This window comes from Vanacampus margaritifer, chromosome 1 (genome assembly GCF_051991255.1).
Source record: "Vanacampus margaritifer isolate UIUO_Vmar chromosome 1, RoL_Vmar_1.0, whole genome shotgun sequence".
Lineage (NCBI taxonomy): Eukaryota > Metazoa > Chordata > Actinopteri > Syngnathiformes > Syngnathidae > Vanacampus > Vanacampus margaritifer.
In genome coordinates this window covers 13,994,844-14,021,381 of record NC_135432.1, presented here as the reverse complement: position 1 = coordinate 14,021,381, position 26,538 = coordinate 13,994,844, and the positions used below count along the sequence as shown (strand labels likewise).

The 26,538-nt window shown below is 39.1% G+C and overlaps 3 protein-coding genes and 1 long non-coding RNA gene across 4 annotated transcripts in view; 1 reads left to right on the top strand and 3 right to left on the bottom strand.

The window, feature by feature from the left end:
• LOC144035967 (uncharacterized) overlaps positions 1 to 4,155 on the top strand; it is a 69,157-nt gene extending 65,002 nt beyond the window's left edge. Inside the window, exon 7 of the long non-coding RNA XR_013288545.1 lies at positions 2,981 to 4,155. This is a non-coding gene — a long non-coding RNA (uncharacterized LOC144035967). The remainder of the gene's footprint in view (positions 1 to 2,980) is intronic.
• Positions 4,156 to 4,448: 293 nt separating this feature from the next.
• slc52a3-1 (solute carrier family 52 member 3-1) lies at positions 4,449 to 8,891 on the bottom strand. The gene is made up of 4 exons (XM_077554714.1): positions 8,747 to 8,891; positions 6,170 to 7,199; positions 5,061 to 5,184; positions 4,449 to 4,837 (listed from the first exon to the last, which is right to left on the bottom strand). Exons 2-4 carry the CDS (start codon positions 7,156 to 7,158, stop codon positions 4,625 to 4,627), a joined length of 1,326 nt encoding a protein of 441 aa, XP_077410840.1. The 5' UTR covers positions 7,159 to 7,199; positions 8,747 to 8,891; the 3' UTR covers positions 4,449 to 4,624.
• Positions 8,892 to 10,766: 1,875 nt separating this feature from the next.
• LOC144057239 (ubiquitin-conjugating enzyme E2 variant 1-like) lies at positions 10,767 to 15,130 on the bottom strand. The gene is made up of 4 exons (XM_077574551.1): positions 14,982 to 15,130; positions 13,430 to 13,578; positions 11,558 to 11,683; positions 10,767 to 11,215 (listed from the first exon to the last, which is right to left on the bottom strand). The coding sequence occupies exons 1-4, from the start codon at positions 15,001 to 15,003 to the stop codon at positions 11,069 to 11,071; spliced, it is 444 nt and encodes a 147-aa protein (XP_077430677.1). The 5' UTR covers positions 15,004 to 15,130; the 3' UTR covers positions 10,767 to 11,068.
• Positions 15,131 to 16,820: 1,690 nt separating this feature from the next.
• peds1b (plasmanylethanolamine desaturase 1b) lies at positions 16,821 to 24,456 on the bottom strand. Its single transcript, XM_077574538.1, has 6 exons — positions 24,233 to 24,456; positions 23,272 to 23,391; positions 23,092 to 23,183; positions 22,842 to 22,986; positions 20,218 to 20,430; positions 16,821 to 20,140 (listed from the first exon to the last, which is right to left on the bottom strand). The coding sequence occupies exons 1-6, from the start codon at positions 24,366 to 24,368 to the stop codon at positions 20,019 to 20,021; spliced, it is 828 nt and encodes a 275-aa protein (XP_077430664.1). The 5' UTR covers positions 24,369 to 24,456; the 3' UTR covers positions 16,821 to 20,018.
• Positions 24,457 to 26,538: the final 2,082 nt, after the last annotated feature.

Below are 26,538 nucleotides of genomic sequence, written 5' to 3'. Positions count from 1 at the left end.
GGTTTCAAACTAGGATTTTGGTTTCTAAGTAGGGTTTCAAACCAGGGTTAGGGTTTCAAAGAACGACTTCAAACTAGGTTTATTGTTTCAAATTAGGGTTTGAAGCTAGGGTTATGTTTCAAATTAGGGTTTCAAATAATGTTTTCAAACTTAGGTTACGTTTTCAAAATAGAAGTTCAAACTAAGTTTCAAAGATGGTTTCAAATTTGGGCTGGGTTTCAAACTAAGGTTAGGGTTTCAAACTAGGGGTAGTGTTTCAAATTGGGGTTTCAAACTTGGGTTGGGGTCTCAAATTATGTTTTCAAATTAGGGATATGGTTTGAAAGTAAGGTTTCAAAATAGGGTTATGGTTCCAAAGTAGGGTTTGAAAGTAGTATTAGTGTTATCGACGTAGGGTTCAAATTAGGGCTAGGGTTAGTGTCGGAGTTTCAAAGTAGGATTAGCATTTCAAATAAAGGTTTTCAAACTAGGGTTAGGGGTTCAAACTTGTGTTGGGGTGTTAAATTAGGGTTTGAAGCTAGGGTTATGTTCCCTCGCAGGATAGGGGGAATATCCCCCCCCCTCCTGGAGGAAGGTGCACGGTCCTTCCATCCACGGCCTCTCTCAGGGCCATAGTCTCTGTCCTGTGGTCCAGGTCGACGGCGTCCATAACGGACTACTGTCCACCCACCGTCCATTGTTTGTGTTGTGCGTGACTGTATGTTGTATGTGTGTGGCTAGGGTTTGATATGTATAATAAATCAATAATCAGACTTATTTACTATCATAGGAGTCGCCTTTGTTATATAAGTAATAAGACCCCCCCCACACATAAAACACAAAATCCTTAAAAAAAAGAGAAAGAAGTAAAAAAATTGAAAAATTTGAAAATGTCAACAAAAATATCAATTCGTAATCAAATAATCAAAGACAGTGTGCCAAAACGACGTTTCCTCAGGTAAATGGCACACTTGAAACAATGAAAATGCAATTAAGCTATTCCTGGCGAGAGATGTTTCCTCTGCGACGACCAAACTCCAACTGAGCAGTTGTGAGTCTGCGAGCAACTATAATTGCGAAACCAATTTGCACTTTAACTTAAATTGAAAAGGTCCACTCTATGTACAATGAAAAAGCAAACCTATACTTATGAAATAACATTGTAAATATCCAACCCTATTAATTTATATACTTACGTACACATAGTATTTAACTTTAAAGTACATATATCTACACAAATGTACTGTACATATTTACATCTCATTAATTATGCATACATATTTTAATCGTATTTACTTTTTAACATCATGAATTTACTGTACATATTGACACCTCATTAATTATGCATATCTAATATATTTATCTTTTGTATCTTTTTTAACATCATGAATTTACTGCACCATTTGACATCCCACTAATTATGCACATATGATATTTTTATCTTTTTTAAGTATAATACAACATATATATACAATAATACAAAATTCGCACCTAATATAGTTGTCATACATACTATATACATGTAATTCACATCCCACTAGGGTTAGAAAGGTGTCCAGGGTTATATACAATTATAGGGTTGAGGTTAGGGTTAGCACTCAGTAGGGCCATAGTGCATCCACTTGGGTTAGGGTTGCCGTAAGAGCTAGGGTTATGTTTAGGGTTAGCCATCAGTAGGGTTAGGTTAGGTTAGGTTGGGTTAGGGTTTGGGTTTGGGTTTGGGTTTGGTTTAAGGTTAAGGTTAGGGTTAGTGTTAGTGTTAGTGTTAGGGTTAGGGTTAGGGTTGGATAGGGTTAGGTTAGGGTTAGGTTAGGGTTAGGTTAGGGTTGGATAGGGTTATGGTCAGGGTCAGTGTTAGGGTTAGGTTAGGGTTAGATTAGGGTTAGCGTTAGGGGTAAGGGTTAGCGTTTCAAAGTAGGATTAGCATTTCAAATAAAGGTTTTCAAACTAGGGTTAAGGGTTCAAACTTGTGTCCAAATGTTAAATTGGGGTTTCAAACTAGGATTTTGGTTAGGGTTAGGGTTTAGGGTTAGGTTTTTGAAAAGGGGTTAGGGTTAGGTTTAGGGGTGGTGTTTCTAATTGGGGTTTCAAACTTGGGTTGGGTTGTCAAATTAGGATTTCAAACTAGGGATATGGTTTGAAAGTAAGGTTTGAAAGTAGTGTTAGTGTTTCGACGTAGGGTTCAAATTAGGGTGTAAGATTAGGGTCGGATTTTCAAAGCAGGGTTTCAAAGTAGGATTAGCATTTCAAATAAAGGTTTTCAAACTAGGTTTAGGGGTTCAAACTTGTGTTGGGGTGGTAAATTAGAGTTTCAATGTAGGATTTTGGTTTCTAAGTAAGGTTTTAAACCAGGGTTGGGGTTTTAAAGAACAACTTCAAACTAGGTTTATTGTTTCAAATTAGGGTTTCAAATGAGTGTTAGGGTTTTAAATCATGTTTTCAAACTTGGGTTAAGTTATCAAAATAGGAGTTCAAACTAACCTTTAAAGTATGGTTTCAAACTTGGGTTGGGGTTTCAAATAAAGGTTTCAAACTAGTGTTAGCTTTTCAAAGTAGAATTTCATACTAGGGTTAGTGTTAATGAAGGTCTTAAACCTGTGTTATGGTTTCAAGAGTGTCAATATTTGTAGTTAAGATTTTCCGCTCATGTTAGGGTTTGAAAGAGGGATTTCAAGACAGGGTGAGGGTTTGTAATGGGGATTTTGAGCCAGTGTTAGGGTTTCATTGCAGGATTTTAAGCAGGTTTCTAGAGTTATGTCTTCCAAAGTGAAGATTTTGAAGCTAAATTTCAACACCGCTCTGTTATTAAATAAATGAAATTGTATTTGTTGTGATTTTTTGTATTTCGGGTTCATCCTCAGAGAAATGCAGGGAAGACTCAACAAGACATTTGAGTGAGAAAGTCCCACGTGCGCTTGTCGTCCACTGATGAGGAGCCCCGGAGACTACGCGAGCCAATCTGGGCCTTATCTGCCTTCCTTATTTTTTTGTTTGTACTCAGTCCGTCGGGGTCAGGGGATCTCCCAAGTGACCAGCGGCGGAAGCAAGAACCACGAGTAGCAGTAATTAGAGCACAACCCCACCCCAGCCTCCTCCTCGTCTTCTTCCTCATCCTCCTTTTGCACAGGGCAGGCAGGGGGAGCACCTGATTCTCGGTAAACACCGATGACCAGCATCCTTTCCTCCTCTTCAGAAATTGCGTAGCAGCATTCGTCACATTCAATAATGTGTTACTTAAGCATACAGTAACAACATCCATTCATTACAATGTAAAGAATTAAACAATTAGTGCATCATGATTAAGTGCCACAGAAAATGGATGGATGGATGAATTCATTGCAGCTCCTTCTTGTTTTTGCTACTTGGCCACTTGAGGGCAGTGTAATGAAGCCTTGTGTACAAACAAAGAAGACTTTCACCCAACTACTAGTAATTTGCAGTAATATTAGTAATTTATACCTGTCTCCATGGGGGAGTTCTAAAACAAACATAAAGGCTTGTCAAACTTTCGCACAAAAAATAAACCTGCATGGATTCCTAAGACTTTTGGAAGAATATTCGATAGACCGACAAGATGATAGATTAACTTTTTGGAATGTTTGTGTCTCGATACATCTGGCGTATTTGAGATCAAGAACATCATATATGTAATGGTCTGGGGCTGATTTGCTCTTTCGGGACCTGGAGGACTTGCTGTGATTGATGGAACCATGAATTCTGCTTTTTACCAGAGAGAGAATATTGACCTCAAGCTGAAGCGCACTTGGGTTCTGCAGCAGGACAATATTCCACCAAGTTAACCTCTTTAAAAATGAAATGAAATTAAATTAAAAAAAGAGTGAAGTGAATCCGACTGAAATTATGAAATTATCTGGCATGACCTGAAAACATCCATTCAAGCTTGAAACCTTCCATTGTTGCTGAATTAAAGCAATTCTGCAAGGAAGCTCGAGCCAAAATATTTCCACAGAGATGTTGAAGGCACATTGCCCGTTAGATAGAAAACGTGTGCGTTTGGTTGATGTTGCTGATGTTGGCCCAACCAGCTATTAGCTTCGGGGGGGCTAATACATCGCTTTGATGACACACACATTGTCAGAGCAGTGACATTTTCAGTGTTTTAATGGCAATGTTGATTTTTATCCTGCTTGCAAATGCATTGCCTGTATGAGTGAACGGCCCAATAAAAAACAAGTGTTTGAACAGCATGTTTACGTCTTTGTAGCAAAAATCGATCTTTGCTCATCAAATCCTAATCCAGCAGCCCGTTTTCTATAAACACATGGGTGCAGTAAGAGCCTTTAGTTAGGAGCTCGCTGACCTGTAGTGTCAACAATTAGAGGTGTGCTTCCGCCATCTAGTGTTCAAACACTATTCTTATGAATTAGAACTGAATTTCTGTCGTGTTAATATGTTGAAATGAATACATGTGAAATCTTTTGATAGAGAGGACAAATCCAAGGAAGGAATTCTGGAATATGCAGTTTTATTACAATATTTACAAAAAAACATTCAAAAACGGCCAATGGCTAAAATATAACATCCAGTTATGTTAACAGTGCAGTACCGCATCCTTTATTCATTTTGCTACAAAATAAATTATCCCGTACTTTGCAAACAAGTCTTTAGATCCACATGAGAGTCGTCAGAGTGGACATTTGGTGTTGCAGAAGTCGCCGGCCTTGAAGAGCATCAGGACGTTGACCAGCGGGAACATGACGACAGAGCCGACCAGCGACCCCGCTTGCACTGCTGCTCCGCACCAAACGAGGGCGCTGCGACTGTGGTCGCGCAGGATGACACCCACCATCACTTTCAAGTAGGAAAGAGTTCCGGTGAAGAGGAGCCACGAGAGGACCTGTTGAAGGCAAAATGGACAACATTGGGCTTGGACAATTTTCCATAAATTGCCTACTGTTTATTAAAAACAACAGATCTAAAGAGCAGTTATCACTTATGCTATGAGCAGAATTGCTCAACACTGATTGGTTAAGAAGCTGAACTTTGCCATTTCCTGGCTAATGCTGCCAGCAGGTATTATGTCACCCTATGTTTATGCAACATGTTTGCATGTCCCTCACAATGATAACTTCTCCCGCCACGGATCTCTGAAGTAATGGACAGGGGCTCATGGCAGCCATGGCCATGTTATAGCTGCCAAAGCCCGTCCCCAACAGCGCCAGCACGCCCAGAAACACAAGAGACCTGAAAACGCAAGGAAGTGGGAAATTATTCATCACACATACTGTTAGCATTATATTATATTATATTATATTAGGCCATCACAATGGATTAAAAAAAAACTCAATTAAGTTACAATTTAGGAATTACAGTATAGCTGTTTTTATTCCATATTTCTCCAAATATTTTTGGACCTAATCAGGCACCTGAGTAAAGAAATGTCTTTTTTTTTTAAACTGCAATGTCTTAAGATTTGCTTTTTTTTATTTTATTGTATTAAACAGTGAACCCCTCCATAGTTTCACTTCACCATTTTTTATATTTTATTTGTAGAAAAACAGTGAACACTAGGCAAGTTTTTCTACACAGGGCAAAGAAATAAAACGATATTACTTTGCCGTCATCTTGGTTTAATTCACTGATGGTGTTAGAGATGTCCTATTTTTTTGGTGATCCTCAAATGCACCATTACTGAGAACAGAAAATCAGATTTTTTTTTTTGGGGGGGGGGGGGCTGTGTCGTCTAATTAGTATCATTGGGGTCATCAAACTTGGAATTACTGGTAGTCAGTTGATCTATTTAAAAGTTTTGACGTGTGTGTACTACACTAAATATTGACCAGAGAAAGCGAAGGAGTGCCTCATTTCAGGAGATTAAGAAAGAAAATGATATAAGACCATCTCCAATCATCTTGGCGTTCTTGTGACGACAGTTGCGGATATTATTTAGACATTTGAGACTGTAAAAAGGTGAGCTTAACGGCATATACCGTTTGTGTGACATGCTTGTTTGTACATATGTTTGCCCTAGCATATGCTAGCTAATGCTACTCATGAGTCTAATGAATGAATAACGTACCTACTATGTAACATGGGTTTATGATTGTGTACATGTTAGATGCATGCTGTTGATGCCTTGCTGATTATTATTTGCCTTTTGAATGAATGCCAAACCTTGCCACTCCACATTTGAAAACCTGGAGATATATGGAGAGTGTTCTAGCGGTACCTGTTTTGGAAGAACATTGCAATGGTGCAAGCGACCGGGTTGGCCACAGAAGCCAGAGCGGCCGACAGGTGATAGGCCAGGTTGCCGTACGGCATGCAGGAGTACGTCTGCACGGAGGGCAGCACGCCGTTGGTGGCGCCGTTGGCCCACACCACCAGGAAGTAAATGAAGGTCAGCTGGTATACAGAATGAGCGGGAGGCCTTGTATGGCTCCCCTCCTCATTTTGACATGTTCTATCGTTTCCGTCAATCTCCGCCGCGGGATTGTCCAAACCGGAGCACACCGACTTGGCCGAGCCCTCCATCAGGTTTTCGTCAGACGACAAATGAAGTCTGTTGAGTGCGACGAAAGCAGCCAGACTTATGCACATCATGGCTGTCAGGATGAAGAAAAACGCTTCTGTGGAAAAGTTGGGAGGGAGATACACAGTCTGGAGGAACCACACGCTTCCACTTGAGTGGTTTCCTTCCGTCCCCTGAGTAGAGTTAACACATTTCGCCATGCCTACACCTTGGGCCAGAGCGACAACGCCGGGAACGAAGCCGCTCAGCCCCTCCCCGATAAAATAGGTGGTGATGTACTTGGCCGGAAGCTGCATCATGAAAGGCAGGAAGGTGACGGAGGAGGTGCAGTCCACCAGCGAGAGGAAAAAAGTGATGATGAAGAAGGCGGTGCTGTGCGAGGCGCCCGCCACCACGCTGGTGCGGTCCCAGAAGAAGGCCAGCAGGACGCAGGACAGCACGCCGACGCAGAGGAGGGCGTAGATGACGGTCCGCTCGTTCAGGCGGCCCGGCCTGACTTTGTGCATGAGCGTGATCAGCAAAGGTCCCAGGTTGGCCATCTGGATGATGACGGTCAGGTAGGAAGGCAGATCCCAGCCTTCGGGGAGGCTGTTGACGATGAGCGGCAGCTCCACCCACAGGCCGTTGACGGCCACCCAGGAGCCCAGGCCAAAAGCGCAGGCCAGCACGTGGACCAGAAGCGCCATCCTGGCCCGACGACGCAATTCTTCTTGTGCTGCCTGTGACACTTGGAGGACAAAAATCAGCTGTCAAATAAACTAAGAAAATTACACCTTGCGCTTTTAATAGTGATAGACCGAGATGTTTTTTTTCAAGGCCTATACCGATTGTTAGCCGATAACCGATATTTCAAGCCGATATTCAGTTGCAGTAAAAGAAAAAATATTAGCATCAATTTGTTTTAAATATTTACTTATTTCTTTTCATTTTAAACTATAGTGACAGCTTTGTTTAAAAGTTAGAACAAACATTGCAGAGAGCTTCCAGGGTCATCAGCATGTGTAAAGCTAAATTAAAAACTAAGTAAATAGTTCTACTGTAAATAAAGTTTTCCAAAATTTCAACATCATTTTTTTATTTGATTTGATTTGATTTAAAAAAAATATTTAAAAAAAAAAAAGTATGTGTTCCCAGTGTCAGTGTCATTTTTTTAAATTGGAAATTCATGAATGAAAAGCATCCTGTATCGCACTGAGTGACAAATGCATACGAATGAAGCTAATTTGGGGTTTTCCTCAGGGTTCGTAAAAAGTTTCAAAAGATCTTCGCAGACAGTGAAAAATTGTCTGATTATGTTTGAAATGTCATTGCGACAAGTAAAAACTTTTCAACCCTTAAAAGCAGAAGTCCCCAAAAATATTTGCAATATGTTCTATGTGCCCCCACTTGCCTAAAAATGGTATTCTGATTTAAATTGCCTTTGTGGAATATTAATAAAGCTGAATAATCCATCCATTTTCATCCATCTCAGGGGGCGGCCATTTTGTCTTGACATCAAGATGCCTATGGGCTCAGTTTGCGAACGCGACAGCTCACTTGTTTGGTCACGCAAGGTTTTGGCGTCAATTTAAGTCAACAGCAGGTGGCAGTGCAGGATTCAATCAGAACTCACTTTATCCTCTGCGAAGAAAGGATAAACACTAGGGTTGTAAAAAAAAAATCGATTTGGCAATATATCGTGATATTATCATGCAATTCTCGACTGGATTTGATAATAAATATTATATAAATAAATGCATTTTCATACAAATCTCACAGTGCAAGTACAAGTTTACTGATTAGTATTTTCTAAATTTGAGTTTCAAAAAATCGCAACAATCAATTTATAGATTCCTATCGGGATTAATCGAATCGAATCGTGACCTATGAATCGTGATACGAATCGAATCGCCAGGTACTCGGCAATTCACACCCCTAATAAACACTAAATCCTAATACTATATTACTGTATTTTAAATGTTTTTTTTCCACAAGTATCTATACTTCTACTTGCATTACTTTTTCCCAGTGAATTCCAATTAAAAAATTCAAATTTTTAATATTTCCTCAATTCTCCTAGTTACTTTCCTAATGTGCGGGGAAAACGACACTGAAGCCCAACACAGTGTCAAGACAGTCAAGATGTCCGCTCAGCTGACGCTTAAAGAATGTGAGCCCGTCCACAGATCACGCCGGTCCCATGACGATGGACACTGTCCCACTTGCATAAACGCACGCCAGTGACACTCGTTGAGTAAAGCATGCAAGCTGTGCTCAAGTCCCAAAAATACTCACACGTTTGCCTGTGCTGTCCCTACAGGCCTCGGAGACGACTTGGTGTCATCACGCTTGGACGGGAATGAGTGAGTGAGTGAGTGGTTGTCACGTGGGAGCCACATGGGTCCCGCGTGGGTCAGAGTCCAGTCTGGCTGTGAGTGCTACATAACACAAGGGCACGTCTCTCATTATTAGGTCAAGTCAGACGTTTTGTATGGCTCCTTTTTTTTTTTTTTTACAAGTCTTGAGGCATGACGATGACGTCATGTTTTTAACAATACATTTTTCAAATGGTTGTTGTCGACTTTTCCTCTATGCTAGATGAAACTGTAAAGCCAATTTAGAGATTTGTTTCTATTCTAGATACATTATAAATGTTTGAAGGTCCAAACCTCTACACTACAGTATAGCAGCTCACAATCAATATTTATCAAAATTAAAAAAAAATTTAAAAAAATGAATAGAATACTTTGTACTCACCAGAGATGCTGACGAAGCAGAGGCTTTGACCACGTGTGGAGGGATGAGTCAAATAGCTGTGTACTGTAGTGACCCCATTTATGGAAGAATTAAACTGTCATTTTTTGTTTTTGATGCCTGATACAACACTCAAGTGGACTTTCACCCACAAGACAGCTTAACTCGTGATTTTTTTTTTTTTTGTGGCTTAGTTTAAGTAGTCACTTCTTCTTTACCTTCCAGCCGTCTTCATGCCTTGTGTGCTCTAAAGTGTGTCTCCATTTTGAATATTACTTATGGTTGCCTGAGTCTCCGTGACAGAGCAATCTATTTTTCTTGTATCATTGGTGACATGTTATCAAGAGGTTTGATAACAGTTTCACCCTTTTAAGACGTCAGCTCACTAATAAAATATTTGTGTAGCACGAATGGATAAGTAAAAATACATTGCATTTCACTTCCAACTACATCTGTGAATGTTATGTTGATTCATGCATAAAATGTCTACAAGAAATATTCAGTCTTGTTAGAAAAATGATTTATTAATGTAATGCAGGATCCCCCACCCCATTTTTGTTGACTGTACAGTAGTTTGCTTTGTATCAACATGTTATTATTAGCATGAATGTCGTGTGAAAACTAGATTTCATGTACTGTACAGTATTTGCTAATTCTGTGCTAACTCACTCATTTTACTTTTAGTTCTGTTACTCAAGTCCAAATAGTTGTTGATTTTTTTTTTTCCCTTTCATTTTTCTTGAATTACTGTAATGTACTTTGTGTCAACCTGCTATTAGCATGAATGCTGTGTGGCTAGAGTTCATGTACAGTAGGCTATTTGCTAATTCTATGCTAAAAAACAACCACACTCATTTTACTTTTTGTTATTACTCAAATAAGCGAAACAACTGAAAGGGCCTGGCATTATATGAATAGACATTTTGAGTAGTTCAACATATGTATCATATTTAGATTTGGGGGGGGGGGGGGAAATAAACATTTATTTAAAGAATTACAACAAGCAAATGGCACCAATTTGGCCAATGGCTTTTGTACTGATAATTCATGTATACAAATAGTCACTCCAATGATAATAATTAATACTGGTGACTACTGGTGTCTTTTTCTTCTTTTTTTTACTGAATTATTGTTTAGCACAATTACCTGTTGTACTTGAACCGCAGATACTTCAGGTTTTTAAAAAACACAACCTTGTGTATATTGTGCTATATTTGCTGCTGTAAAGCCCCATTACTAATAATGTACATGCTCGTTCTGTTCTATTCTCCATTCAGCTTGACACCAGATTAACCAAAACATGGTCCCTCAACCGCAGCAAATTTGTGTGATTTAATGAAATGGAGAGGGGAAAACAATTTACCAAGTGATTTGATTCATTTCTACTTTCAAGCACGATTGACATAGGCACACTCAAAGTACATGAGATCAGATCATAGCGGTGTCGTGCGCACGGTCAAATAGGTCGGCACAGACACTCATACCGTATGCACACATTGCATTTCAGCTGTTAAGTCAACATAGTTCAATGTCGCAAGAAGGCAATACACACAGAGATAGGTACACTTCATAAGATTATTTATGTTATTGTACAATCTGCCATTTTCCACAAATCATAAAAAAAAGATGTACAAGATCACAACCAAGAGATCTGGTTTTGGGAGAAGAGGAAAATCGCCTGGAATGACGTGCGTGCGTGTAATGATGACTGTGTGTCTGCATTGTTCTTCTAAGCTTGAGGTTTTCAGCGCTGCCTGTTTTCTCAACCAATGGAATGTGGATGTCATGATGGAAAGTTAGCCAAGAAAGGAGGGTGGGAAAAGAAGGAGGAGGAAAAGAGGGAGACAAAGGAAGCGCGAGGGCTCAGTTGCTGTAGATCTGGCCCTCGGGCGGTTGAGGAAGCTTCATGTTCTCCTTGCAGGTCATGAGCCGCCGCAGCTCCAGCAGAACCGTCCTGATGCTGTACGAGTTCTGCCACTTGGCCAATGCGGTCACTGCGTGCATGTCCACCTGCAAAATCACGCAGACACAGACACAGGCGAAACTTGGCGGCTTGTTACGCAATTCTGATTAACTGCGCCGTCAATTTTTGCTTCTCATTACAACCTCAATTACGTAATGGTGAGTTGTAAAATGAATCATTTGTGTTTTATTGGTTTCTACGCCAGGTCAGCACAATTTTGAAATCAGTTTGTGGTACAAAAAAAGTTCTCAAAATTTTAGGTGCCGCTGCCTTAAGTGCATTTAGAGAAAGAAATGTATTAGGCAAAATGTCTTTTTGCTAAACAGTCGCGGCGGGAATGTGTGAATGTGAAAGCAAGAGACAATAGCGATGAATGAAGCCTTACGTACCACGCCGTTGGAAGTGTGCACGCCGTTCAGGTTGATCTTGGTCACAAATCTGACAAATGGCGGCGACTCTGGGTACCCTGGCCCACATTCAACCTTCAAATTGTACATCCTGTTTTCGTAGCTTGTCTGTGGAAGAGGTCGCTAGGTGAGTGTGTGTCAAAGAGCAACACACAAAGTTTTTACAGCCCGCCGTAGCAAATGGTGACGCACATGTTGACACACTAAATCCCAAACATCATTTCACAGCTACGGGACAATTTAGAGTCTTACATGTCTGTTTTGGGGATGTGGGAGGAAAAGCCAAGCAAGTCCGCAAAGGAAGTCCAGAGCCCAGATTCAAACTCTGCACCTCAGATCTGCGAGGCAGACGTGCTACCCACCATTCCACTGTGCTGCCTCAAATTTTGTTGTAAATGTTAAATCTTTTATTTAAACACAGTCAACCAAACAGTCTATGGAAAAGGTAGTGAAATTAAATGATGGTACTTAAAAATGATTACTTCAGAGAAAGAAAGAAAAACCTTTGCTCCCTCATTCAGTGTAACATTAAGAAATCATAAAATAAGACGGCAAATAATCACTTTTAAGGGCCATCATATATTACTTTACTACCTTCGTTTAATATGGAGTCCTATAATTAACGTTAATAACACATTCTGGTATTGTTTAAAATGTTGTAAATGAAAATAAAGCTGCCCTGATGCATGCTACACAGATGAGATCAACATTTAATATTTTCTGCAATATAACAGAGCATTAAATATAAATAACAACAATCATTGGAAGGAAATCCTATAAAAATAGCAAATCCAATCTCCTCTAGCGCTCTATAAATTCGAATCATGTCAATTTTCATTCTATTTTGGGACATTGTTATGCATTTCCGTAGTGGAGAGGCTCATATATGTTAAATGTTACGGAGCCACTAATGTGACATGGGGGGAAATAAGGAAATAGGTTTCTCATTAGGACAAGAAACATTCTCATTCTAACGAACAGTTTTAGGATGAGAAAGTAGTCGACCCTATACCTACCTTTTGCTTTGCATTTCTGAGTGAAAATGACCTAGTTTTGGTTATATTTTCACCTGGGACTTTATTATGAGGAAATTGAGGCTTTACTTGCAAGTCGTCACCATTATGTTGCGTCTGAGAGACATTCAAAACATATGAAGTTTTTTTTTTGTAGTCTGCGTAATAAGCTACCGCTCGCAGGTAAAGATGTTTCTCATGCTAACGAGAAAAGTTCTTGGTCAAACGGGAACATTTTCTCATTTGAATGAGAAGGTTTCTCATTAGGACGAGAACGTTTCTCATCCTAATGAGAAACATATTTCACTTTTGATGGTTAAGAGTTAATAAAAACGAGAAGGCTTTACAAAAGAAAACAGAAAAAAAAGGCATCTAATTCATACATTATGGGCTTGATTTCACTTTTCAGCCTTACAGAAGATGAAAGGTCAAACAGTCGTTTGGGAATTGTAGTTTACTTTTTTTTTTTTTTTTACACAATAATACTTACTGTGACTTTTTTTTTAATCTTGCACTCAAATATTCTATAAAAAAAATAAAAAGTATTACTAAAATTAATATACTAAAACATTTTCAAAAAACAACAATGAAAAAACCCTCTAAAAAACTGAATAAAAATAACTGAATTTAAAAAAACTAAAGTCAAAACAAAATTAACTATAATGAAAAATCCAAAAATAATTTAACCCTGGTTATATCTGCCCATATGAAAAGCAACCTCACATCTCATTGGCGGGGGGGGGTTCTATGTGGGTTTAAAGCGTTAACATTCAGTCAGGGTTAGTATATATTGCTCCATGTTAGAGTCCTTGTTGCCAGATAGTTTCAAATTGGCACTTACCCGAGGAGGGCCAAGGATGACTCCTCGCCACCTTGTTAAGGTCATGTCCTCGTCATCTTCCAGACCCCAGCTCACAGTTCCATCCCCCACACCTTTCTGACCCTCCTCCAGCTCTTCAAGTAGCCGGAAATTGCGAGGAACTTTAACTCCTGTGGGCACACAAAACAAATGAGGTGGCAAAATAATTCACATGTTGTGCTTAAGTAAAAGCAGCTTAAAGGTAAATAAACTGGTAAGAGTATATGTAATTATCTAAATCCAATGCTAGACTAAAAGCTAAAAATGAAAATTGAATTTTCACTCAGCAGAAACATGACAAAGTTTTCAAAAAACAGCAGTCCCTGAAAATACATAAATTTTAAAATCGGATGGTAGGTTCCTGAGAAATTTTGGGGGGTTCTTGTGCGAGTGTGTTGGGAAAAATTGGCTTTTCTGATGAAGGTTTTTGTGAGATATAGCATATAGAATCTATAGATCTGGTCATAACGTTTTTTCAAACTGAAGTAAAACAATATAACTTCATTATTTCTCATCTCCTCAACTTGGTTTCGTTTTGACAGCTACTTGGGGAGCCTATTCTCCGATTGGCTGACAAGTTTGGCATGCGAGTTCACACTAATAGTGATCATTTGAAAAGTGTCAAAAAAGATACAGTACAAATCCATACTCCAATTCTTCCTCATGACGCAGTCAAGAAGTGTCAGATGCTCAAGGTATTGTGAGCAGGTCTGTAGTCGTGCCACAACTATGACCTCTTCACGCGCACTAAACCAAGTCAATCTTTATTCCATTCTTCTTCCATTTTCAGTTCTTTTCTGTAACATCTCATATCGTGATGGGTGGGGTGAAAGAAGCGGAGCAGCTGTGAAGAAGCTATTTAAGAAGACATTGCCGTGCTGGGGAGTGCTGCATCATTTGGCCTCTGCGGTGAGATGCGATGGTGCAGCTGGCATGCAAACTGCAAACCAAGAGCCGGCCGGCTGATGTGAAAACACACCTGCCACTCTTCATTCTCCTCTTTTATGTCTACAAAACCGCTATTTCCACGCATTTCTATATCCACGTGCACAATCCTTATCTTAAAAAATTGCACCAACTAATGTTGATTGATGTAAGTGTTGTAGCTCAACAGCGAATTCATCAAAGAGCATTTTCACCGAGTGGCTAACAGCCAAGCCCTTTGCGCTAACTAACCACAACTATTTTTACGCCTCTGAATAAACGCTACTTCGAATAGGGCTGGGTTGTGTTACATGTACGTTATTCGGTAATTGTTCGACTGGACTAACAAAATTCCTCTAAATATGTTCGCCTGGTCTTCCTAGATTGAAATCGCACGTAGCTTACTGAGCTAATGCCCTTTGCTTTCAATTCATTCTCGCTGGCGGCTCCAGCGATGTCACAGCTTGTTTATTCAAGTATAACAGACACATTCGTCCTTAGCTAACATTCCCGCGGTGAGCCGTAAATTGTCATATATAAACTGAACGCTCTGATAAGTGTTTGTTTTTAAACGTGGCGGTATCTAATTGTTCCGTCATATTGTATTTACCTGATCCGGCGGCGAGCGCCATGTTGATGGTGCACGACGGGAGCGCGCACGTCGCTAAGGCCGTTGTCTACGTCATGGGTGCGCGCACGTTACACCAATTTGGCCTCTGTTTCTCAGTTGCTCCAAAACAGATGGTTCGTCACTGCATGCTTGATTTATTCCATGCAAATAAGTCCCGGAGGATTCATTTATGATACAAGTATCATTTTTATTTTAGGAATGAATAACAAGTGAAGTGGACTCAAATACAGTCCAAGAAGTGGTGAGGAAAGATCAAAATGTTTGTTTTTAAATTATTATTATTCAACAAGTACAACATTTGAAAATGCAATAAATAAATAAGCTTGAAACTCTAATCTGACACCCTTACATAAAACTAGTTTAAACCCCTAACCTTGACTTCAAGCACTACGAAACCTTATCCCTCTCTTAGAAACCCAATTTGAAACCCAACATTTGTCTTTTAACTGTAATTTGAAACTCTAAGACACCAATCATAGCTTTAAACTCTGATTTGAAATCTTAACTTGAAACCTAAACCCTGCCCTGGCTTTTAACCCTAATTTGACACCCAAACTCTTTGAAAACCTAACTTGAAACCCAACCCCTTGCTTCCAACTCTATTTTGACACTCTAAAACCCTACTTTGAAATCCTAACCCTTGTCTAGTTTGAACAGCAAAGTCTAAGGTATGCTTGAAACCCTAATACTGTGTTGGAACAATTTAAAACTTATTTTATTTACCTGTCACAACTAAGATTTATGTTATGACTAAACTGAACAGATTCATTTGAATTACTTTTAAGTACAACTAAAACGATAACATTTGTGTTAAGTACACACATTTGATACATATAACTCATTTCTTGCACAGTTCGTTAAAATGTCGTCTTATTTTGAACTTGCACAAGTATTTCTTAATCAACATGAGGTGCATTCATTCACCCACTTGACTACGAACAATTATGTTTTAAATATTTAAATTATTTGACGAAAACTGGACATAGTGGGGGCAGCACGGTGGCTGACTGGTTAGCACGTCCGCCTCCCAGTGCTGAGGACGTGAGATCGAGTCCGGGCTTCGGCCTTCCTGGGTGGAGTTTGCATGTTCTCCCCCGTGCTTGCGTGGGTTTTCACCGGGTACTCCGGTTTCCTCCTACATTCCAAAGACATGCATGGCAGGTTAATTGAACACTCCAAATTGTCCATAGGTGTGATTGTGAGTATGGTTGTTTGTCTCTGTGTGCCCTGTGATTGGCTGGCAACCAGTTCAGGGTGTACCCTGCCTACTGCCCGAAGCCAGCTGGGATAGGCTCCAGCACCCCCGCGACCCTTGTGAGGAAAAGCGGTCAAGAAAATGGATGGATGGATGGACATAGTGGATGGATCCCTGTACAAATAGCACATTTTTGTTATATTATAAGACCAAGATAAATTGTTTCAAAACTTTCCACATTTAATTTGATCTGCACCTTGTCTAACTTAATTTGAAAAAAAAACAATTTTTTTAAGTGGAAGGAAACCTTAACTGTGATCATGTGGTTGCACACATCCTCTTAAAATGGGGCGTGTTGCTGTGTATACAATTACGAATCAACATTTCCATTTAACATTGAAAATCATGTTAAGAGGGAGTCAGCATACACGTCACCTTGGTCTCTCTCTCTCTTTTGTTTGTTATAGCATCAAAACCTGGCATTTGAATAGGGGTGTGCAGACTTTTTATATCCACTGTAAATGATGCAAAGCATGTGGTTTTATCCAATGGTTTGAATTGAACTAACCCTTCAGATGAATGTTTGATAGGATTGCCTACTAAAGAAATAATAAAGAAACTGGTACAAGTACGGAACTTTTATTTAGTTTACTTATAAATAAACAGTTTAATACATTATACACATTGTACATCTTCCGAATGGAAGACAACAAAAGGCATCACGGTATTTTATTGTGATATCTAAAACTTGCCCTGCCTCGCAGAAAGGGCAACATCATGTCAGTCCATGAAATGTTTTACCATTTAGCTGACAGGGTTTACAGTAACTCAAATCGGGGAGCCGATAAGGCAATTCAATATACAAGCAACTCAACAAATGATTTGAGGAGGGTATGTCAAAATATACCGTTGGCTGACTGACTGACCCAGCGGGAGCGCCCAATTGTCACAAGTTCAAGAACAACATGCAAGCATTTTATTTTGAAACTAATTCATTCATCACTTGAGAATTAGCCTGAAACCTAACTTATACCGGCATCAACACATAAGCTCCTATTTTGTGGCGTGTTGGAAATTGCTAACATTTGTAGCAGCATATTTAACACAAAAGCTTCTTGCGTTATCACAAAAAAAGCGATACAAAATGCCTTTACGGAAACACACACATCTCCCGTCAGCCCGAGTGTTCCTACCACTGGCAACATCTCCAAACAAAAGCGACATCCATTGACCAGCGGGACTTTTTAACCACACACAAAGCCGCTTCTCACAATACTCTACGATAAGTGTTATGAAATCTACAGTAAGTGTGTTCTTTTTGCTGTTGACTTACGTTCAAGAAAAATCTAGGTTGCAGCAGCATGAATTTGACCAGAAATGGCCGACGTGTACTGTAAATATCCACTTACAAAGAACTAAAATACCAAATAGAATCCTTCTATTAATGGAAATATTTGTTTAAATAGCGAGCTTCCCAACCATTAGTTATCAAGTATTAATTCAAAATATATATTTGGTCATCTATCAGTGACATATAGCGATGGGCAGAACAATTGAAATCTTTCCAACTAAATGGCAGAAGGTGCAAACAACGTCGTGACCTCCTGCTTGTCCACGTTGTTGTCAATGTAACGCCCATATTTCACACCCGGTGAGTCAATTTGTGCGTCACATTCATTCTCAAACTTTTTGTTGTGCCATGACATTTTACTAAAACGGGTATCTCGGTTCAGTAAAGGTTGGGAAACCCTGTTTGAATAGATGTGTTTCCACACTAACCCTAAATTCAGTATGATCAAGTATGAAGGATTCAAATGGTGGAATATTACATTGTATAAAAAGATGTCACTATCTTGAACGGACCAAAAGCGGCACAACAATCAAGCCTTTTAACCTGGTTGCTTGCCAGGATGCTCCTTGGAATGAAGACAGTTTTTGTAGGTAGTTCAATCCTGAGACCCGTTGGGTCAACGTGGTGAGGTTTTTGAACGCATCGCAAATCATATTCCACCCGGTTAACAAATTAAATTCCACTGCTTGCATCAGCCAACATACTGTAACAAACCAAACGTTTGTTTGTGTGGTAAGTCTTCAGTAATAGTACAGTATCTGTTTAGCGATGCACGTTTAAAGGCGATTCAATTCGAGCTTCCGGAAATCACCGTAAACGCTTCAGGAAAACAAAGAAAGGCATTTGACTAATTCCGACAAGTTAAGACATGAAGTTACACTGCATAGTCATTTGCTGTACAACACACTTACGAATTACAAATAATCGCATCTGTCACTAAAGCCCTTTTAACGTCAACACAATACAGTGGAGCTTTGAGATCAGGGTGACGAGTCGTTATCCGGACCGTTTTTGGAGTTCTGAATTGTTTATATTCTGTTTAATTCTGTTATTACCACAGTGCTATTTTTTTTTAAATTAAATCATGCCAAAGTTTGTTTTGTTTTTTGGGAAATGAGGGATGGAACACATTAATGGCCTTTCCATTCATCTCAATAGGGAATGATAATTTGAGATACAAATCTCTCAAGGCACCACTGTACTACACAACACAGGCAGGAATGGAAATGGCTCCCACATTATACACGTGATGTGATCTCCCGTGTAGCATGTGTGTGTCACTCCAAGACAAGTTGAACAACATTAAAGTTCAGCACAAGAGCGAAGATACAAACATGTGGCGCATGTAAGGCAGCTTTGAAAGAAAAGAAAAAAAGACCACTGATCTGACATAACCTGACACACTGAGGCCACTCCATTCAGCACAATCGGATGTGACTCAACATGACCGCTTGACTTATCCTCCATAAATCAAGATTTGGTTTAAAAACTAATATTGAGTTTAATGCTTTTTTTTTCTCAGGTTTTCTCTGTGGCAATGATTTGGGCTTTTGTTTAAATGACAGGTATTCTCCTATTTAAATATAACACTTTTTTTATATATAATGCACTCCATTACAACATCCACTTATTATTAAGACAAAATAAGTTTCAAAAACGAAAAGTTTTTTTTTTTTTTTTACATTTTACAAGTGGCCAGTCAGCACTTAAAAAAGAGAAAGAAGTTTGTATTTCATGTGAGAATGCTACTCTCATTGCATTAAACGGAGAGGACGACTTGACTGATTTGGATTTCTGTTCACTCTTTTTGGTTTTTCACCTGTCGTTAAGAGTTGGTTAGGCATTATTCAACTCGTTATAGTCTCATCTTGACGAAGCCTCTTTTGTACAAGGCTGCCAAGTGGTTTCAATGTAAAGTCTGGAAACAGCAATTAGTATTGTTTTGATGTTAATCTGACATGTTATCGGCTCTGCAGCCAAAAGTGTGCAAAGGTCAAAAAATGTAACAGTAATTATTTATTAATTTGTTATTTTGCTGTCAACATTGGTTAATCATCCTTGTTTCTTGCCATAATCAAAAAGACCTTTGATTGTGTGTGAGTAAATAAAGACTTTCCGATTCAGGAAGAGCTCATCAGCGCTAAATGGAATCCAAATTAACAGTGGAGGAGGGTTCCTGATTCCTCCCGCTGTGAAAATCTCCTTCCAAAGTGATCGGACGTGACTTTCTGTGCAGAAGTTTCATAAAGTGAGCAGTTATTGTTGTTAAAATATATTGCAGTTTGAAATGACGATCTCCATTGTGAATAATGAAAAAAAACATCCTCTCGGAAAATGGAAAATGTGCAAGAGTTAAAGCTATGGCATCAGAACCTGTTAGTTTGTCTTCTTATGGATTACGGCGTGGAAAAATGGGGATGTAAGGGGAGGGGGGGGGTCATCTGAGGTAGGGTGAAGCGAGCCTGTGGGGTTACTTGACTTTATGAGCCCATTTGAGATCATCAGCCCTGGGCTTCTCTCCCGTGACTCCCTGGATAAGATCCTCCAGGTTGGTCCAGAAGCCCACCTTCTCCAGGGGGTAGTTGAGCCAACCTAAAACAAGTCAACGCTGTGACCAGACGCTCCACAGCCATACTGGGGGCCAATTATATACAAGAAGGCAAGCCAACCTGTTGTGATGCAGAAGTACGTCTCGTGCGGGGAGACGTGATGGATGCGGTGGTGCTTGCGGGGAAGGATGATGTGGCAGTCCTGTAGGAGCACCACCCAGCGCGGAAGGCCGAAGTACGTGTGCGACCACTTGTGGATCTGGTTGGTGAGGGTCACGAAGATGCCAAGGGCAAACAGGTAGCAGTACCACGAGTAGAGATGGTAGATCTCCGCTGCAATCAAAAGCAGTAGGAAGATGATTTCATGAACGCACTCAGTCAGTGATCTCTAATTCTCCATGGAGAAAAATGTAGGGTTTAGTATGGAAGCACATTTCAACCAGTTAAAAAAAAGATGTGCGTGTTTTTTTGTTTGTTTGTTTTTTTTATGTAAGAAGCCCATTTCAAGACAGAGGATCAAAGATATATATTTTTTAACTGCCCCGTTTCCACCAGTAGGAACAAATAAAGTTTGTATTTTATTTATTTTGAACGGTCCCATTTCCTATCTTCAATGTGATGGGCTATTATCACATACAATACAAGCCTAGAAAACCACAAATCACATCATTTTAATTAGTGCTGTCAAAGTCAAAGCGTTAACTGATTAATTAATCACAAAAAAGTATTGCATTAATCATAAATGAACGCAGATTAATCGCATTTTTAATTTTGACCATAGATTATCCTTTAGCGTGACAGCGAATGGCTATGTTTAAAGTAGCACAGGTTGTAGCAATAAACATAATTACATGCATTAAAGTAAAGCATTTAATAAATGTTTGCATATCACATTTAAAATATTTGTTCATGTCAAAATATCGGGGTAATTTTTTTCGATTTGAAATAATGCAAGTAATTAACTGATTAGAAAAAGAGGAGGATGAGCGAGCGTGTGCAGTGGATCCAAAAATGTTGAAGAATGTTGTCCTCATAACATTAAATGTCAAAAGAATGAACACATAACCGGTGCTCTTCAAATTTGGCGGGAATTTTTTTTTTGATAAAAAAAACTTTTTTTTTTTTTTAAATCAAGCAATTATTCGTGATTAATCAAAATTCTAAGATGTGATTAATCTGATTTAAAAAATGTAATCGTTTGAGAGCTCTCATTTTAATACATGTTGGCAGGTACAAATATACAATACCAATTCCCGTTGAGTGACATGGACTTAAAAAAAAAAAAATGCACTGGCGAAACCGGGTTTCTGACAACAACAACAAAAAATTCCACTGGCTGAGACTAGTGTTAATTTCTTCAACGAAACAAAAATAATTGCATCAACTTTTTCACCGGTCTAAAACTAGACTAGACTAAAACCCTCATTAATAAACATTAAGTGGGACTAACTCAGTATGCATTTTCGTCGACTAATGAAGATGAGATGAAAATGTACTTCATTCAAAAAACAGAGTAATATCTACGGACATTTTAGTCCATGAAAAAAAAAACAAGACAAAAAATATTTGATTTAATAAAATCTTGTCTCTGCTAATCTGTCACTGTGACACTGTCAAACGACAGACAGTGACACAGCCCCTTTCAAATCTGCAGCTAGCGAGTGCAACATGCACAAACGCATGGGACAGACAGGAGGTGGAATGACAGTGAAAGGTAAAAAAAAAAAAAGAAGAAGTAAATTATAGTTATAACGTAACATTAATCCAACGGCTATAACGTTCCAACAATAATGTTAACCTGAAAGCTAATTTATGATGGCTAATTTACTAGCTCATAACAAGGAGCCATAGTAGCCACTTGTTCATATACTGTAATTGTGTGTGAAGTTGTTTTTGATCAAAAGAAAGAAAAAAAGATTTTCTTTTTATGTGTACTAGTTTTAGTTTCAACATAATCTGATGACAAAAAAAATACAGTTAAATGATCGTCCTGACTAAAACTAGACAACTAAAATCATGTTTTCTTGGATTTAAAGACTAAAATGCTCGATTTATAGTAGACTAAAAATGGACTTAATAAAAACGGGATGAGGTTGACTAACTATGATAAAAACTAACATGCAGGATTGAAACTGGACTAAAACTGAGACTAACTTTAAAAGATGGCGGGTAAAATTAACACTTGTGGAGACGAGCTTCTGACGGTAAACTGGCAAAAAAAAATACTAGCAGGAACGGGCTTCTGAAGGTTACTTTTTCTCTTTTTTTTCCCTTTTTATGTATTTCTTTTTTTCTTTATTTTACTGGCAGGAATTGCCTTCCATAGATTAAGGCTGAACTATTTTGAAAAAGAATCTAACTGCTTTTTTTTCCCCTTCAAAATTACAATTGTAATTAAAAATGTGATTATTTTATTTTTATTTCTTCATATATACTTTTAACAATCACAAGCAATACGTTTATCTGTAGAACATAAACAATCACATTTGTTGTTTTTGTCTTTGATGTTAGGCGTACACTAAAATGAAGGCAAAACTTTCATTCAATTTGCACGATTAATTACCAACTTACTCTAATCAATTCATTATTTTTATTGAAGTCTCACCATTATTTAAGAAAAATATGTAATATATATGTTTATAGAACAGTTCCTCTGACGAATTAGCTTGTAGAATTGCATGGCGCGCTGGGTCAAATGCTCTCCCGAGCCACCATGCTTTAAGACCTTCGTGCAAAGGACTCACCAGGGGAGAGGGTTACGAAGTTGAAGGCCATGTTGGCAAGCGGGACGATAGTCAACATGCAGTTGTCGCCATTGGTCTCAATGAAGTCGTGACGGGTGATGGCTGTGGGGTCTATGTGGTGCTCTCTGAAGGGTCGGATAAAGGCCTGCATGTAGTGGAATGAGCAGACACAAGCACACGCAGTGTGTGAATACATGAAGAAGAAAAAAATACTCCTCACGCAAACACAGTGCAATGCAGTTGAGTTGACCTTTCCGAAGATGGGTAGATCCACCGATCCCCACGTGTCAGCCCCCCAGTGAACAAGACCCGAGGCAAAGTCTGCAGTGAGGATCCCTGCCACTACAGATTTGTTCAAAAGGGGCGTATGATTGGCAGTCATTTAGTATGATGTCACTACTGAGCATCTATAGCTTGAATCAGTACTTACCAATGCCCAGCAAGATGTGCCACAAATGTCCCAGGTGGAAATTGGCAAGGAGGTGAATGAAATTAAAGGCCATTAAAGAGAAGCAGAGGAGGACACTAATCCACTCTTGGCATCTTTTGCCTGCAAGAAGAGCAGTTGAACAGCATCTTATGTTGGAGCACTTTTCAAATACATTGGTGGCTTGAGATACGAGTACAATTTGCTCCAAGACTGTGCTTGTTACTATGTTTAAAGATTAAGATTAAAAAAAAAAAAAACTGAAAGCAAGTTATGTGGTTGTTCTATTTCTTATAACATAACATGCCTTTCTTTTGTGTTTTTACAATGGCAGACAAACTAACTGGGAGTTTCTTGATTTTAAGGCACTCCTATTCACCGTAGTGACCTTCTGATCTTAGGCCACAGTAGCTCAAACCATCATTTTGTCCAAATCACCATCCAAAGGTTAATAACTACTTGCAACCAACACATGATGATGACGCAACCTGTGTGGTTACGTGACCATGTCTGCAACTTAAAACTGACAGCAAGCCAGCTTGCCAAGTGTCAAAACTGTCCAACGTGCGTTTGCGTTAATTTCCAAATTACACAGAATGCTTGCAATGTTTGGAATAGCAAATATTTTGGTTTAGTTTGTGGCCTTACTTCACTTTAGCAGCTTGTATTTGTCCTTCATTTTTCAGTGAAAGCACAACACGGACTCAAACACAAATGCAAGCGACCTCACGTGAGTACTATTGTACAACGAGCAACACTGGCCCAAACAAACACAGCAATGTCGACATTGATGTATCTATCAACCACAGACATGCTTATTTTAGTCATTTGTTCGTGTTTATAGTATTTTAAGTGTGACTCCGAAACTCCAGTCCGTAACAACTGGTGAAATGTCACAGCCCGTGATTGTGCCGGAAGAACAAGCCTAGCATTGAAGACGAAGTAGCGACACGGATCGACTCACCTGGCGAATATAAATTGGCCAGTTCTCGGGCACCGGCGTGCTGGGGACCCCACCTCGCCGCGCCCCGGTCAGGTCCCTGCCTCTCGGGGTTTTGTAATTCCTCTCGACACCCGCTCTCGTCCACCATTCTCGCCATTTCTCTACTTTGGGCCCAACCCCTTCAGTTGAGTCTGTCTGCTCCTCGTCAGGAGCCAACGGAAACGTCAACTTCTCAGCCCACAGCGAGCGTAACGTTTTTAGACCAATAGTGTGCGAGAGGCCGAAGCCGGCAGCCAATTATCACGCGCTTAAGGTGCCGGCGTGTGACCAATGGCGTTGCGAAAGGAAGAATGCACTTCCTGAGTATGCCTGACCCCACCAGACCTGTTTCTAAACCGGCCCTCCCCCACAATATGATGCCTTAGCATAGGATGACCGACAGACGGCGACCAAGCGCAATACTGTTCTGAAAAGAACAAACGCAACAGTGGTTGCATTTCCCCCCACATTTCAGTCATTGTCCAATAAATGCTGCGCATGATTTTCAACTGTCAAGTTCTGGTTCTGATTTGAGATTATGAATTTGAAAAATCTGGGAAGTGGGAAGTTCAAAGACGACGCTTGATAAACTCAGTGAAGGTGATTTTCTTGTAAATTCAACTGTTACAAGAGCTGATTGGGAATCAAAGACAAAAGAGAAAATTACCAGATAGACGTAGTACACGTACATTGTCTAATGTTCAACATAATAGTTCCATCTACAGCACAGTTGAAGTCTACAAAGACGCAGTAAATAATAGTCATAACATTGCGTTGATGTTAAATAGCTACTATTTTGATACATTCTTCTGAAATCACAAATCTGCTCAAATTGTCTTAAAATTATATTCATCTATGAAACCATTTATGTTAACGATTTATCACAGTATTTATTAACACTGGTTTAACAAGAAAATATACAAATATCAATTGCACAACACTTAATGTCTATAAAACTCTGCAAGCATTTACAAGTAGACTTCGGATTTAACTCATTTAGTAAAAGTTAAAAGAATACATGTACACTCAGAATTATACTTCAATCAGTAGAAAAGTGTATCTTTTTTATTTCCTCTACAAATGAACAGTTCAGCAACTCAATGTTCTCCCACTAGATGGCAGAAGGTACAATAAACTTGTCCACCTGTTGACATTCATTCAACAGAATAATTATATTTTGACTCCCATTAAGGACATTTGTAAGCAAAATGAGATGCGATAATTATTTCAGTGTACATATTTGTTTTGTATGATGATTTGCCGTGATTTTTAAACGCTGTGAAAGTGACTTTTGCGATACAGTACTTTATTTCTTATACCACAAGATGGCAGTCAATGCTAAGTTAAAACTTTCCACAAGTTGAAGACCACCATACTGGTAAAAGACGAGGTTACCTCTGTATATGAATTGCATTATTTTGGGTATCATATAAGATAACAGTTATTTATCTCATAATGGGAACATTTGCAACAATGTATATAGTCATCGTGAGTATTATAATGATCAAGCAGCAATAGACAGACATTTAATTCATCTTTTTTTTCACATTAAAAAGTACGTGTTATGTTGATTTATGTATTTCTTTTTGCGTTTTTGACAATAATACTAGAACAATAACAAATAATATAAGCACTATACAGCTCTCGGAGGGATACGAGAGCAAAAACCAACAAAAAAACGGGAACTTTTGATCACATTTTTCAATTTCTGTAAATAAATGTACCAAATGGCAATATTTGTTTTGTATGAATTCGATATATATGTTTTCGGTAGTTTATAGAATGAAACACAATTTAACAAAAATGACCATTCTTGTGAGATACATCAACGGACATTATAATTAGAATTTCATATAGACAGGGAAACTAACAACAACAACAAAATCTAAACATAGTCAGGACCAAATAATAATAATAAAATCAGTCATACGTGTGTTGGGGGCAATCTGGAGTTGGGTCATGTGCTGACGTCATAATTACGCAGAGCGTAAAATACTTTTGACCGCCTCGTGAAATTTTCCATGATCGTCTTTAGAGGGCGTGATCGGACCAACTGTCAACAAGTGTTGCGGCTCATGTTTTTAGGAGCTGCGAACTCAAAAATCCATCAAATTTATTAATTGTGTTGATTGAGTGTTTGTGTCGCACTAGAAATGTTTAAAAATAATAATAATAGTGAAGACCATGGAGTTGTGAGCGGATGTTTTTAAAGCGTGCTCTTTGGGCACGTCATACACCTGCCGTGCTAAGCCACGCCCCTCGCCTGCAATAAAACTTCTCCCGTGACA

Excerpts from the sequence above, each read along its gene's own strand:
- peds1b (XM_077574538.1), bottom strand. The coding sequence starts at position 24,368 with ATGGCGAGAATGGTGGACGAGAGCGGGTGTCGAGAGGAATTACAAAAC. Across the intron at positions 23,392-24,232 it reads GGCCAATTTATATTCGCCAG|GCAAAAGATGCCAAGAGTGG; the intron begins GTGAGTCGATCC and ends CTCTTCTTGCAG. Across the intron at positions 20,141-20,217 it reads GTACTTCTGCATCACAACAG|GTTGGCTCAACTACCCCCTG; the intron begins GTTGGCTTGCCT and ends GACTTGTTTTAG.
- LOC144057239 (XM_077574551.1), bottom strand. The coding sequence starts at position 15,003 with ATGGCGCTCGCCGCCGGATCAG. Across the intron at positions 11,684-13,429 it reads TCATCCTTGGCCCTCCTCGG|ACAAGCTACGAAAACAGGAT; the intron begins GTAAGTGCCAAT and ends CCTCTTCCACAG. Across the intron at positions 11,216-11,557 it reads TGCACACTTCCAACGGCGTG|GTGGACATGCACGCAGTGAC; the intron begins GTACGTAAGGCT and ends GTGATTTTGCAG.
- slc52a3-1 (XM_077554714.1), bottom strand. The coding sequence starts at position 7,158 with ATGGCGCTTCTGGTCCACGTGCTGGCCTGCGCTTTTGGCCTGGGCTCC. Across the intron at positions 5,185-6,169 it reads GCAATGTTCTTCCAAAACAG|GTCTCTTGTGTTTCTGGGCG; the intron begins GTACCGCTAGAA and ends TTGCGTTTTCAG. Across the intron at positions 4,838-5,060 it reads TGGCGGGAGAAGTTATCATT|GTCCTCTCGTGGCTCCTCTT; the intron begins GTGAGGGACATG and ends TGCCTTCAACAG.